Below are 15353 nucleotides of genomic sequence, written 5' to 3' on the forward strand. Positions count from 1 at the left end.
GCTTTAAGTAAGGCCTAGTTATTGTCTATAGGTCCTATTTTTGCATCCAGTGTAAATGGATGTCTTTCTTTGTTACTGTTGGTGCAATGTCAAGGGGTCCAAGCACTGAAAGAGGGCTGGTTTATTTAGCCAGTATTTGAAGAACGTAACTTTTTATAGGAATAACCACAGCTCCTACAGAGATGGTCAAGGTGTTTAAAATGGGGTTGCTGATATTTTAGATGGTCTGCTTCCAGAAGTGGCCAGAATTGATCAAGGAAGGCGATTCTAATTGCTATAATAAACATGGTAGCTTAAACAGTGCACAGCTACTGCAGAATGAGAAAATATGTAAGTAAAACATAAAATAAAAATACAAACACCACCCTAAAACAAGCACATATGGGTCCTTGCTACTCTCAAAATTATTTTAAAGTTCAGTTCAGTATTTTTTAAAAATTGTTTAGTTAAATAATTTGGAAATTGGCGGTGCTACAGCCCCCTAAGCATCCCTGGGGTAGACAACTACTATCTATGTTTATACCTTATATTTTTACTTTCTAGTCAACACATCTCAACTATTATATAAAAATGTCCTACATGAACCTACATGAGAAGCAAAAGAATTGGGACAAAAAGGTGAAATGTGTTATTTTAATCATAAGTGTAAGACTAAATTAGAAATATGGAATTCACAATTGAAACAGACAAATATATTACATGAAATTTAATGTGTGTGGCCAGTACATGGTCATGGCCAGCTATTGGTCAGTTTCCAAAGCGATATGTAAGACATTTTGCCCATTTTGACTAATCAGTATAAAAAGGAGAGAAAGAGAGAATAAGAGTGAAGGAGAGGACCACATTACTGCCTTCTTCACCCCCCCCACCCCACCCCCCGCCCACCGCCCCCTCTGTTCCCCTCCCTCTCTGGCTTTGTGTGTCTGCCTTTCAGTCTTGCACTTCAGTCCGCTCAGCTTCTCCCAGCCCGTTCATATCTCCACTGGACTTTACAGCAAAGTGGGCAATGTTTCGGTGGTCCTGTGTCCAGTCTGGGATTTAATAACTCTGAAGGTTTTTCATGTTACCTACAGAAATCTCAGGAGGCTTGTGTTTCACCGTGAGGTAAGTGCCATTCTCTTTGTCACATGGATAGGTAGGCAGTGCACTTGAACTGATTTTCATAAATTTTATATCCAAAAGTATCTGGACAGTCCTTCTATGTAGTGAATTAGCTACTTTCAGGTGCACACATTGCTGATACAGGTGTTCATCTGCACACAGCTCAGCTCCATAGAGGTGCACTGCCAATAGAATGGGACATTCTGCAGCAGCCTAAGGTCACTGATGCTGTCAGCTAGGGGGGTATGAAGCCCCCCCCATATAAAGCACTGGGCCATGGAGCAGTGGCATGCATTCCATTGGGTGATGGAGCTCCATCCAATATCTCTGGGATGAGTTGGGATGATCTAGAACTGACCATTCAACATCAGTACCTGGCCTCACTAAAGCTCTTGTGGCTGAATGCAGTCAAATCCTCACAGCAATGTTCCAACATGTAGTGTGAAGCCTTTCCAGAGGAGTGGGGGCTGTTACTGCAGCAAAAGGGGCGCAAACCCCCAATTAGTACCCTTCGTTTCAGAAGCAGGTGTCTACAAACTTTTGGACGTTGCTTTTCAAATGGCAGTTTCTATGGATGATTATTGATTCCGCATTGAATCAGAACATTTAAGCCTGTTTTTCTAAGAGTTCGGAACTGCTGTTTAAGCCAGTCTGCAATCCATGGAGATAAAATGCGATGGATTCAGGCATTTTCACTCACAGAAACATGATGATGCGGTCTTGAGCACTTTATAGCATGTTTAGATATTAATAACAAACACCAGTGTTTGCTTGTTTTACATGTATGTTACTGTTTTACATTCAGCCTGTATTAAATCAGATAACTGATCTGACAGAAAGTAAACGGAGGAGCCAAACCTCTGAATCACTTCTGCCTGCACTTTTATCATTTACTGCCCATCCGCAGAAAGTCCGTCCCCGAAGATCAAAGCCTTTTCACGCGCTTTTTAAGATAAGACGAGATTATCTGGTTTATTTTCGTATTTCGCCAAACCGAAGCGGCTCTAATGTGCACAAATCAGCTTTCCCTGCTCGGTCGCTCAGATCAGAAAACAAGAGTCTGTAAGACACTCATTTAAACACAGACACTAAACGCTGAACAGGTTCAAGTGCGCGCAGTTCAGCAGGTTTAGCTTCTGTATTCCAGCCGGAGCGCTTCAGCATCCGCACACGGGGAGGATTAAACACTGATAATACTAATAATAATACTAATAATAATACTAATGATACTACTACTACTACTACTACTACTACTAATAGTAATAATAATAATAATAATAATAATAATAAATGTATGTTTTAAAGCTGGATATGCACGTCTTACAAAATACTTTTAAAATACATTTACTTAGATTAGATTATAATATTATAGATTATTAGATCGGGAAACCAGAAAATAAATCTTACAATCGCCTAATAAACGAACTGAATGCTGCAAAACTGCATTTGAATTTGAATATTTTAATACACGTCAAAAAATACGATAATAGTAGTTATAATAATAATAATAATAACAACAACAACAACAATAAAAACAATACCTTGGTTTCCATGTAAACGCGTTATTATTAAGAAGGTTTGTCTCCATTATAAAGAAATAAATAAAGCTCATACTGAACAGCGTGTATGATGTGTATAATGTCATGTGCCTGAAGCATTTAAAAATAACGGCGGTTAGAGATTTATTCATTTTATTTAATTGTTTATTGTTTATTCATTCATTTCTGCAGTTTATTTATAGCTTTATTTATTCCTTGAACAAATGCTGGAGTGATTTTAAATTTAACATGTATAAATACGTAATTGCAATATTACATGCTATTTTGTGTTTTTTTATGGTCTTACATAAACATAATTTGGGTTTTTCAAAAGGTTTTAAATATATTATTATTCAATATTTTAGATTAATTTTAGATTTCTTTAACATTTATTTATTTATATTACAATTAAACTTCAAACAGTATGCGCTCACTGACAGTGGATCGATACCATGTAAGAAAAGAATTCGAATTTTTTTATGTATTTGATTATTATTATTATTATTATTATTATTATTATTATTATTATTATTATTATTGCTTTTTTGTTATTACCTTACAATGGCAAACTGTAAGATAATCATCCTTTCGGACCTTTTGATGTTTTTTTTTTTCCTTCATCTGTTGAGCTGCTGGTTTAAGTTCATCATAAAAGCTTTAAAAACAGACAAACAGCGGCCGGTCACTAAGAGACGTCGGACGTCTTTAGAATAAAAGCGCATGCCTGTGTTCGCCTTGCATTCGCTAATAGTTCACTTTATGTATTTTTCCACCTATTTTCCGACAAGCGTCGTCTCCTACGCTTGGATTGGCTAGTGCTACACAGTTATGACGCTCTAGCCAATCATCGCTGAGACAATGGCACGCAACCAGCCAATCACAGCGCACGATTCGCGTAGCTTGACGGAAAGCGGGTGGGAAAAAAGCACTAAACAGCGGTGGAATTCTTAACGGTCAACTGGTTAACGTGCGCGTGGAAGCGGACTGTTTTAACTGCGCCGCACTCAGTCGCGTGGCAACAGGCTCAGATCCGATTTTCAAATTTTCAAATTTGAACGGTTTTCGCTCGCGCAATAACGGCTGCAGGCTGAGAGGCTAAACTTACAGTTGTTTTACAAGTCGAATATCCTGCACATTAGCACAAATTATGTTTACATATATATATAAAGATAGAACAAAACATATTTAGGGCGAAATGTTTCACCGTACACACTTATAAGTTACAGTGACAAGTTTGAAATGTCTGGTGTAAAAGACGGCACGGGTTTTATCCCCCATTTTTGTCACGTAGCCGACTCGCTCCAGTGAAAAGGATTTTGGAAATGTAAGTATGTTTAAACTCAGATGTCTGCGTGTATATCGAGTTCCATCTCAAATGTTTGCTTAATGCTTAAGGGAGACTAGAATCAGGCCTGTGGGTCGTTTAATCAGGCCTAACGTTAATCGGTCTCATAGCCATAAAACCACCGTCCACTCTTAAACACGTTTTCATGCCCGTGTACTTTCACAGAAAGCTGCTTTGTTGAATGTGCTGTGTTGCTTTGTTTTATTCAGCCAGCGCTCAGACAGAGGCAGGAACGGTATGAAAACAGAGGAAAACCAGTCATGTCTTCAGCAGGCTCCATCCACCACACCTTTTGGTGAGAATATCACTTTTTTCAGACTCACCTTTCAAACTGGAAATATTGTATATTTTTATAATCCAGATGAATCCTTATTTCCTTAATTAAACACAGCTAGTGTAGACTAGGCTTAGTTTGACTGCCATCATTCAGAACAGATTTTGTCTCGAAAAAGGACTTTGCTTCGTTTTTGCTGCCTAACATGGTGAAGAGCTCTTGTTGTGAGACCAGAGAAAAGGGGACTACAGAGCAACAACGGGCCTGTTTTGTTATTTAAAAAAGAATAAAAATTATTCATATATGTAGAAATACTTAATGAATACTTAATACATCAATGTATTAACATTTCTACACACACACACACACACACACACACATGCACACGCACACACACACACACCAGGGTTCTTCTATTGTAACAATGTAAATATGAGTACTTTTTGGTGTTATGTAGAACCATATACAACAAATTCTTCATAAATCTGAAGAACCAGTTCACTATGCAAAGAACTCTTTAAACATGGAGAAGGTTCTCTGAGCGTTCATGGTTCTAAATTGAACCACTGTCTTTACTGAAGAACCCTTGAAGAACCATCTTTTTAAAAAAGTATATGTATGTAAATATCTATCTATCTATCTATCTATCTATCTATCTATCTATCTATCTATCTATCTATCTATCTATCTATCTATCTATCCATCATATATATATATATTTTTTTTTTTTTAACATCTATATAATACATACCGAATGTATATATGACCCCTGTCCTTACGAAGCAGTGTGCATATGTGTGTTTCCTCAGAGCATGTGGGCGGAGGTGAGGTGTGTGCAGGCTGTGAGTCACCTATCGCTGACCGATTCCTCTTGCGTGTAAATGACCAGTCCTGGCACGAGACCTGTGTGAAGTGTGCCGTGTGCCTGAGCACACTCAGCGGGACGTGCTACTGCCGAGACCGCCTGCTCTACTGCAAGCATGACTATGAGAAGTAAGGCTGGACGTCCTAGGATGTCTTTTATGCATCAAAACTTCAGGAGCACTCTGCACACGTCCAGCTCTCTGCTGAAATTATTCAGATCAGTTGTTAATACCTGCGGTTATAAGACCCGCATTACTAGTGACTGCAGTGCTTTAGTCTTGTGGAGATTCGCCATTTCAGTGTGTCTCTGGATGAATACTAATAGAATTTGAAGTTCAGAGAGATGGGGTGGTTAGGTGTAACAGCCCAGAGAAAAGAAGTGATCTAAATGAGATCTCATCTTAATCTCAAGTACTTCTCCTAGACTTAGTTAAGTCCCGTTTAAAATCAGAGTGAGACTTATGCCATTTTGTCCTGTTTCTGAAATTTGGCTCCTGAGAAGTAAGCCTCAGATTTTCTTATTTTGATCAAAATGTTGTCACACATGTGGCTTAACGCTTTGGTGTCTGACTCGTCTCACCGCAGTCTCAGCTGAATAATATTTCCATAAGAAAAGTGTAAGATCTTGTCGCCATCTCTTAGTGCAAAATGAGAACTTATGTTCTTCTCCTTCATCACCAGAACTTCTCACAGTGAAATGCTGATGTTAATCTAATCTTTTCTCCTAAGGGTGGTTTAGGAGAAACAATTCAGAAATCATTGATCATTCATATAGTATAGAGATCTGCATTATTTCTCTGAGGCAATTTTAAGAAATAATTAGTTTCCTCTGGGAGGGCTAGGCTACTATGAAATGTACTCCAGGGGTGTCCATATCTGGTCCTGGAGGGTCAGAGTCCAGCACTGTTTGGTGGCTTTCTAAGCTACTAAGCCTGGTAACTAACTGTGGAGTTTAATAGCAGTGTTTCACAAAATTTTAGCATTGGTAGAGTGGTATCAATAGTATGCTAAAACAATAATAATAATAATAATTTACATTTATGGCATTTGGTAGATGCTTTTATCATGAGCGACTCACAGTTTTATCATTTTACAAAGGTATGTGAATGTACTGTTAGGAGTCTTGCCCAAGGACCCATATTGGTATTGTGTAGGGTTCTTGCCCAGGCAGGGGCTTGAACACCAGTCTACAGCCTGGACGGCAGTTGTGTTACACTATGCAGTATGCACTGGCTCTTAGATAATGCAGCTGAAGGAGGCTTAGGAGTTTGATAGCATTTTCTTGTGTTCCTCCCATTTATTTCCACAGACAGTTGGTTCAGGCTATTTTTTCAGGCAGTGTTTTTATGGTTTGACTGTCTGTGCCCCTCCACAGGATTCTGTGGCAACCACCTGTTATGGTGGATACTCTGCAAAAAGTGATGCACTGAGTTAGTTTTATTCTAAAATGTGCATAAATATTTCCACATGAATAAAATATTTTATTTTAACACATTTTGATATTTCATGTGCAAAAATCAGAGATCACTGTGCCTTTATTTCATTTAGGATAAGTAAGTTAAAAAATTATAAAATAGTTAATTAAATAATAATAGGGAGAAAATGATGTGACTCCTAACAACTGTGACAACTGGGTAAGTTCTGGTTGACCACCAAAGCTCTCCTGATCAGAGAAAATCAAGTTCAATCAAGCTGAGAGGGCAACTCAACACTACAGATCTGAAAAGATGTGTAGCTGTCAAGAAGCTCTTACTGAGAAAAGGAAACAGACAAAAAAAGGAAATTTGCAAATCAAATAAGAAACTGACAGTGTTCTCAGAACAATGTACTGTCCACCCCTCAACATCAATCCATACCTCAACATCACTGAATGTGTTTGAGTTACTTGGATCATGAGATGCAGAAAATGCACCTGACTACTAAGACTGAGCTTTGGAGATGTCGCTGCAGATTTTTTTGAGAAAATAAAACCCTCCTGTCTCCTGAAAAAAGAATGGAAGCAGTAATAATGCTAAAGGGTGCACACACTAAATACTGAAAATGAATATATTTATTTAATTGTTGGACACAATTGTGTGACTTTTATTAAATATACTGTTGGTGTCCAAAGAAAAACATCCATCTCCATTTTTGTTGAGTATTTACGGTGGCCACCCTTTACTGTAAAATTACCTTTTTGGAGATGCATGCTTTTCTTTGAAAAGCAACAAGTTTTCTGATTTTTTTCGTATTTAGTGTCCATCTTGATTGGAAATTAAATGAAGAGAGGTCTCTGAATTTTGCACATTACTGTAAATTAAATACTTTTTTCATTCAACAGTTAGTCGGCCTACTTTCTTTGAACCAAGATCCAAGATCAGCTTTAAGAGGCATATAGCTTGTATTTTTCCACTTTGACATGGTGCAAAATTTTGGCCTCATTCTGTTATATGCAAACTCCGCCCCTGGCTGAGTTGAATTAAGTGTGTTTGAGCAGGGAAATCTTTGTGAATGAGCTGGACAGCCCTAATCCAGAGGAACGCTGCATAGATATCAGTTGTTTACTGGTGGGTTCTGGTCCTGATCTGGGGGTTGTGCGTTCAAAGGCGGGAAAGTATTTTTACTGGTCGGTTCTGGTCCTGATCGGGGGAGACTGGGCAGGTCTGTGAACCAACAGTGAAATCAGCAGGGTTGAGACAGCTGAAGGACGATGTCGTGGGCTGTTATCGCTGTTGTGAAATGTGTCAGACGGCGTCAGGCAGCAGCAGCACTCCTTTCATCGCTGACACTTGGAGCTGCAGGATGAAGGGGAAGGGATACAGGAGGAGAGAGACAGTAAGGGGGAGTGGAAATTAGAAAGGGAGGATTGCAAAAATACTTTTTCTTATGATCTGTTTCAAAATGTCCATACCTTTGGCTGCATTTTGCACAGCCTGAGGTCCACGGAAACATCTGGACCCAGCGAAATATACAGTTGGAGTGTGGTGGATTAGATGGTGACTTGGTGTGGTAATGTCTTAACATGCCAGCACACTATTGAAAGAAGAAGCTATCAATGTGTAGTACTGTGCAAAAGTAAGAGACCCATTCATTTATTTAATTTCCAGTCAAAATTCCTACTAAGTAGGAGGTATTACTGAGGAGATTCGATATAATATATATATATATATATATATATATATATATATATATATAAAATAGGCAACAAATATAAATTAGTCCATTTGCGTAAGGAAGGGGGAAGTCAAAGGGAAATAGGTAAAAATAAAACAGGAGGTAGAAGAAAATGGGGTAGGAGCTGGGGAAAAATGTGTCTCCTACACTGTAAAAAACAACCTATAGAATCTACTCAATAAATGTGAGGTAACAATTTGCACTCAGTTTGTTTGGGTAGATTTCACCCCATATATTGAATAAATATTACTTAAATGTATCAGTTATGACACACTAAAAATAGTAAGGTAAAACCTACCCAACATTTCTCAATACCGTTTACTTAAAAAAATGGAGTAACATTAACATAATTGTTACTTTTTTTATCTACTTCATTTATTAGTTATATATTATACATTATATTCTAATATGACTAGCTAACCACTACTTGTTCAGAGAAGGTTAAATTTACTCTTTAAAAAAATGTCAGACAATTTTGAGGCCAACTTTTTTTTATTAAGTGTGCCTTCAAAAACACAAAGATACAAAAGTATTTTTTTCACTATGCACACAGTTAAAACCAAAGTTTCTTGAACATGTACATCCTCTCAAACAGTCTTATGCTTCAACACGTTTGAACTGCATCACAAAATGTTATAACACTATCAACTCATGAGTCTATTTTTCAACTTATACAGAGACCAGCCACTTCATTAACACCATTAACAGCTTCAACACATTTCTTGAACAACTGCATTACAAAACAGTAGAATACTTAGGTCTGGGGTATTTCAGATTGCTGAAATTAAAGGAACATAAACTATCACTTTTTTCAACTCATGCCTATTTGCAATTTTTTTACAGAGACCAGCCACTTCTTTTACTACACCCATTGTCTATTTGTCAGCTCCACCAAACACTTTGAAGTTCTATAATTAAAGAATGTAATCACTTATTAAAGCAGCACAGAAGGGGTTTAGCTGGCAAAGGTCGTTCACCAGCTCTGAAATCACAGAATCTTCAAAAGTACAGCCATGCTTCCTCAAGGTGCTCAGTATAATTTCTTTTAGAACTGGTCCAGAAGCAGATGATGTAAGGAAACAAAGTTCCTCAACTAGTTCATCAATACATGTATTAGATACATTGAAAATGCATTCCAGTTTAAGAAGAACTAACCCCAGTCTCTTAATAATTGTTTTTTTCAAGTCCTCGTCTGCCTCAAGAACAGAGTCACAGTAGTTTTCACATTCAGAAACTTCACTTTCTTCAAGCACTTGGCCATGGTTCTCACGGAAAACAGCAGTCTTAAAATCCTCCACTGAATGGGGATTGTGTTTTCTACTCTTGTGACTGTGGAATGTTGTGTATATATTTGTTTTGTAATCACATTCTTTAAAAACACAAGGCACCGTTTCAAACTTTTTTAGGTGTCCACCAAGGTGCTCAAAATATTGTCTTTCTGTGTGGAAATAACATAAATTACACACTAGGCATGTGAAAGAAAGGAGCTGGCCTGGTTTAGTAGTCTGGGGGTGATCCCTGGACAAATGTGTACGTAATGCACCCCATGTCCTAAATGAGCAAGGGCAATCCGAATGGAGACAGGGTATGGACTGGTTTCGACCAAAATGCCCATGTTGTAATCTGTAGTGTTTCAGTAGAGCCAATCGTTTTAAGGATGAGAAATTACATATTTTGCACAACCAAATCATCTGCAACAAGGCAACACTCCCATTTTAGTCAGTTTCGGGTCTTCAATAAGTGCTGAGTTTAGTCAGACACCCTCTTCACAAAAGTACAAATATTTTGTGTTCATATATCTTTTGTGAAAACTGGTATAAGGCCCACAGGAAAGAGAGTCCAAGACTTGAAGACCTTCACACAGAGAAGTCCAGGATATGCAGTTAACACTAGGAGACAGACAAGAGTCCACCTTTAGTTTCATACTGAAATTATTTTGTTTCTCAGGCTGTGTAACTGTCACACAAACTTAGACATGCAAAGTTTCACGTTCGGCCATGCTCATTGCAACACTTGGATGTTAGTCTGGAGCCCTGTAGTGAAGGCTCAATTCTTTTCTTTTACATATATTCTAAGGGTTCAGTTTCATTTATTTGTCTACAAATATAGACTAATTAGAAATGACAACACTTCAGATTAACTTACATTAATGAGTAAAGTTAGGTGAAAACTTACCTTCAGGTTGAAACGATGTGAGAGTTTGGCCTGTGAGAATGCACATTACAAACAGGGGTCACATTTTTATCAACCAACAACAAGCATACTTATCAATAATAACACATACTAATGATGTCTAATAAAGTAAACTAACAATTGAAGATAATCTGCTAATCAGCTCCTTAACTATACGGTCCCTGCTACCAAACAAGCACAGAACTCACCAACAACAAAACGGCACCTTTCGACATGCCATGAGACCGACATAAACCTTTAGCTACACCACTTAGTCAATTAACCTTAACCAATTAAACTAGCAAGCTGAGGCTAACTGATTATTAGTCAGACTTGCACATAAAACATTAAATGCTTGCTGTGCTTTTACCTACCATAGCTAGCTAGCTAGCGATAATTTATCCAGCCACCGCTCTCTTACACACACCGCCACCGCCGTCGCCCATACAACAAATCAAAGTCGGTATAGGCCAAATTAACTAGGTTAGCCGATTTATCCAGCTCGTCCACAGACGGAGTTAGCGCGCTAGCTAAATGTTTTAACTAGCTTAGCTTGCTACACTAGCTAGTTGGCCTAGGTTAGCTAGCTAAATAGTTTATCCAGCCTCCACCCTCTTCCACATACCGACTTAGTGTGCTAGCCATCTGCTTTAGCTAGTTAGTTAGTTTACCTGTGTAATCTAGCTAATTTATCAAGCAAAGCAACCACCTTCGTCCACAGACGGAGTTAGCGCGCTAGCCAAATGCGTCAGCTAGCTAGTTAGCTTACCTAGGCTAACTAGCTAATTTATCCAGTGACCACCCTCGTCCACATACAGTTTGTGCGCTATTAAAATGCATTAGCTAACGTTAGTTAACCTATGTTAGGAACTAATTTAACCAACTACTCTTGTTCATATACAGAGATAACTCGCTAGCAAAATGCCTTACCAGACCAGCTAAATGTGCTAGTGGGCACCATATTCGGCTGTAAGTACTGTGAAGCCCGCGCGAGGGAAATAATCACAAACGTGCCTCCTGAGTCCAGTCCAGTGGCGTTCAGACAGTCACAGCCTGCCACTACACTGCTTGTGTTCCTATCAGTGTTCACCTCATACTAATTAGGGGAAACACTGAAATCTGCAGGGGAATGGCAGCTAATCCAGGTCCGGGAGTCAGAATCACTGGTCTAATCAAAATACACCAAACAGTGCCCAAGTTGAATTGCCCTACAAAGCCTCAGCAATGTTCACTTGTACACAACACAGACTACAAATCTTGTTCAAAGGGTTTACACTTACATTAAATTTAGCGCTCAAACACAGCAACATCTTACCTTCAAAACAGCAGCGCAGCAGCTCAACTCCCTCGAGGACAAAGGCACGCGGGTCCAGTAATTTTTGAGTATGTGTTACACTATTTTTTTAAGTTGCAGTTGTTACTGTTTACAAATAGGTAGTGTAGGTAGAATTTACCCATTATATATGTTTTCACCTGCTGACTAATATATTTGAGTATTTTTTAAACAATGTGCAAGGGTTATATATACTACCCTCCAAAATATTTTTTTACAGTGTAACAACCTTGCAAGACCTGGTAGACCACCAATGTCGCTATCAAATAAACAGCACTTAAAGCTTTCGTCTTTGAGAGAGAGGAGAAATTCTCTCCACTCTTGCTGCCTCTCCTTTGACTGTGAGAAGACAACACAACATTGTGGGTCTGAAAGGATGTGTAGTTGTCAAAAAGTCCTTACTGAGAAAAAGAACAGACACAAAAGAAGAAAGTTTGCAAATTAAACAAAGAAGCTGCTGATGTTCTCAGAACAATGGACTGACCAACCCAGAGTCCAGTCCTCAACATCACTAAATGTTTTTGGGATTGCTTGGATAGTGAGAAGCAAAAAATTCAACCAACTTATAAGACTGATCTTTGGAGGTATGGAAAAACATCACCGTCAATTTCTTTGCTGAACTGAAAGCAAGTTTCCTGAAAAGAATGGAAACCAAAATTAATTCAAATAATGGACACACTGAATATGAACATTTATGTATTATGTGTAGTTGTTGAAACGTCCATGTAATTTTCTATTAAATGTGTTTCCTGCTCTTTTTCCTGATACTGAAAAATAACAATGGGTGTTTTGACTGGAAATTAATTACATTAAGTGGTGGCCTCCAACTTTTGCGCCAAGCTATACATGTGTACAGGACGTTCTGTTCTAAATTTTTGCAAGATGTGAATTTTACCTGCTCTATCTACTGATTATTCGACTATGTCATAATCGTGTGCTGAAATGGTTTAGAAATGCTTCAGTGATGCTGAGCTGCCAGTGTTAATTTGCTTCATCATTATTCCAATGAAGTGCTTTGCATTATAGGTCCTCTGTAGATATTCAGTGAATAATTTATGTTTTCTGCTCTGAAGAAGAAATGCTGCTTTGGTGATGCAGTCAGTTCAACCTGCTGTGATTTTGCTCATACTTACTTGAAGATTTGCCTAAAGCCATTTATTTTGAGTAACTTGAGTTTTGAGTAACAGCTTAACTTGAATCTTTGAGCCGTAGCCAAGTTCGGTAAATGCTGGTTGAACTGATGTATCTGAAAGTCCATTTTAGCAGCAACAAACGTACAATGTTGTTTGGATCTTGAAAAAACAGACCACGGATTCAACTTTGTGGTCAATGTGCCACTCAACAAAAAGATTGCATTTAAGGAATTGCTGGTCAGTGTCATGCTATATTAAACCAAAGTGATCTGTTTTTCTTACACTGAAAAATTAATAACTTGTATTTGATGGCCATTTTGAGTGAAAATTGAACAAAGGAAATGCTGGTCACTGACAGTACAGTGTGCTTTACAAGTGTCAGGTTATAGTCTAATAGGTAACAAAGGGAAACCTGGCATAGTCTGGCGGGTCAGTAACTGTTTTGACATGAATGGTTGTGTGTGTGCTTATGCGTGTGTTTAGCTCTTTTAGCTTATGAACATTTTGATATTGTTTCCAAGTATTTTCCACCCCTGACTAAATGCTTTGAAGAAAGCTGATGAATAACATCTAACAATTTGATGTTATTAATCTGGTGTCTATGTCTTACTCCGAAAGACTTGTTATTGTCACAGGGACAACACAACAGCACAGTTAGAGAATACATCTGACAAAATCTCACTGTGGCCATCTTAGTACACACTAGATTTCAGACAGTTTGTTTACCAATGTAGGTGGAATGTCTGAAGCCCAGACTAGGTTAAGATCAGCATTGCAGCATTTAGATAGAGCAAAAACATGGAAAATGAACATGGAAATGTGCATAAAAATACAAACTTTTTGTATGTGGGGTCCCGTTTAAGTTGAGTGTGATGTATCTGTGGAGCAGGCTTGGCACAGTCCTGTCCTGATGACCTTGAGTGGAAGAGCAACAATGACTCATTGTGTTCCCTGCTGTCTGTCCATCAGCACCCGGCACCACTCAACCCAACCCCTCCCCCACCCCATAACCTACAGCAGGTGTGTGCTCCATTTAAAGGCTTCTAAGAAATATCTGATAAAAAGAGAAACAGAATTTGAGTACAGAGGTTTTTATATTTAGCCCTATTTTGATCCACAAGCCTGTTTCACTTTGAATTTGGATTTGAATATGACTTTTATTTGGAATATGTGATATGGGTCAGCATGAATATGGGTCAGTAATAATAATGTTGAAGGACATGTTATACAGGTGTCCGAGTACAAATACTAGGTTATACAATAGGTTAGGTACTAGGTTATACAATATATAGTAGTTTTATTTCAGTAAAAATGCATGTGTGGTTGCATCTGATGTTTTTTGAGTGGTGCAATTTGATTGATTTTGCTCTTGCAGTGATTTTGCTCTTTAAGAGTAAAATTTAACCATTATAAAATGGTATGAAACAAATGTAACATTGAATAGATGATTGCAGATACAGGAATGCACAGTAATTGAAAAATTTATTTGTAATAATTGGAAAATGTTTTGAATTTATAAAATATTTTAAAAAGCTTATTTTGTCATTGATCCATGTATTGATATTGTCTTACAAAACACAATGCTGTTTCTGTTGTTTTTTGAGTACAGGATATTATTATCTGTCTTAAATGATAGGGATGCACAGTGACATCAGAATAATTTCAGTATCGGTAGAAAATTGCTTAAAATAATTATTGGTATTAGACTGATGTTTAGATGAGACTTTTCTGGACTCTGGAAGAGCAGAACATTTAGGGATGCTGGGCTACTGTGCTGAAATGTGTCCATTTTATTAATTTTACTGCATTTGAAGCCAACAGAAATATTTTTTATATTTCTCTGTAAGGCCAATCTAGACAGATGTCCCAACTTTCATATCGGTGCATCCTTAGTAATTAATGGCATGCTATAGTTTCTGCAGACAGACATTAGACTGAAAAACTCTGTAGTACTCCTTTAATGTCCAATTACTTTCTTCCTTCTGCTATGCATTATTTTTTCTCAGCGTCCTCTCCTCCTCCTATTTGAGCTATTTTTCTTTTGCAAGTGTCGCAGCAAGTGTTGCAGCACCCACATGCATTCGGCACATACTGTCCCATCTCATACCCTGATACAGACTGGCAGAGTAGCAGAGTCATAAAAACATACTCCATCTTCGTCGTGCTCTTGGACTTCTCTGTATGCAGCAGGCAGCCAGTCAGACAACCCTGCCTGCAGCAGCCAGTCCCATACCAATAAAGGCAGGCAGCCCCAGGGCACTGCGCCTGGGACCCAGGCACAAAATGAGTCTAGCAAGGGGCTCCCTCCACAGCCCACAGCACCAGCGTCCACCATGCATCGAGCAGATATTTAGGATACTCTGAGTTTAATAGATCATTCTGCAGGGTTGGGATTACATATAATCTTAAAATGATCATAAAACAATGTATTAGGCATCAA

General features: G+C 38.2%; 1 protein-coding gene and 1 long non-coding RNA gene across 4 annotated transcripts in view; one reads left to right on the forward strand and one right to left on the reverse strand.

Annotated features, from left to right (window-relative positions):
- Positions 1-961: 961 nt before the first annotated feature.
- lmx1al (LIM homeobox transcription factor 1, alpha-like) overlaps positions 962-15353 on the forward strand; it is a 34868-nt gene continuing 20476 nt past the window's right edge. For 2 of the 3 annotated variants that reach the window (XM_017701570.2, XM_017701571.2), the window contains exons 1-3: positions 962-1104; positions 4194-4279; positions 5068-5251. In XM_017701570.2, the coding sequence (XP_017557059.1) occupies positions 1061-1104; positions 4194-4279; positions 5068-5251 (314 nt within the window). In that variant the 5' untranslated portion in view covers positions 962-1060. Of the gene's footprint in view, positions 1105-3814; positions 3964-4193; positions 4280-5067; positions 5252-15353 lie in introns of those variants that run through there. The other variant, XM_037539898.1, reaches the window with a different exon arrangement.
- LOC119263694 lies at positions 8749-11997 on the reverse strand. The gene is made up of 3 exons (XR_005130469.1): positions 11378-11997; positions 10451-10480; positions 8749-10164 (listed from the first exon to the last, which is right to left on the reverse strand). It is a non-coding gene; the product is annotated as an uncharacterized LOC119263694 (long non-coding RNA).

Source organism: Pygocentrus nattereri, chromosome 1, assembly GCF_015220715.1.
Source record: "Pygocentrus nattereri isolate fPygNat1 chromosome 1, fPygNat1.pri, whole genome shotgun sequence".
Lineage (NCBI taxonomy): Eukaryota > Metazoa > Chordata > Actinopteri > Characiformes > Serrasalmidae > Pygocentrus > Pygocentrus nattereri.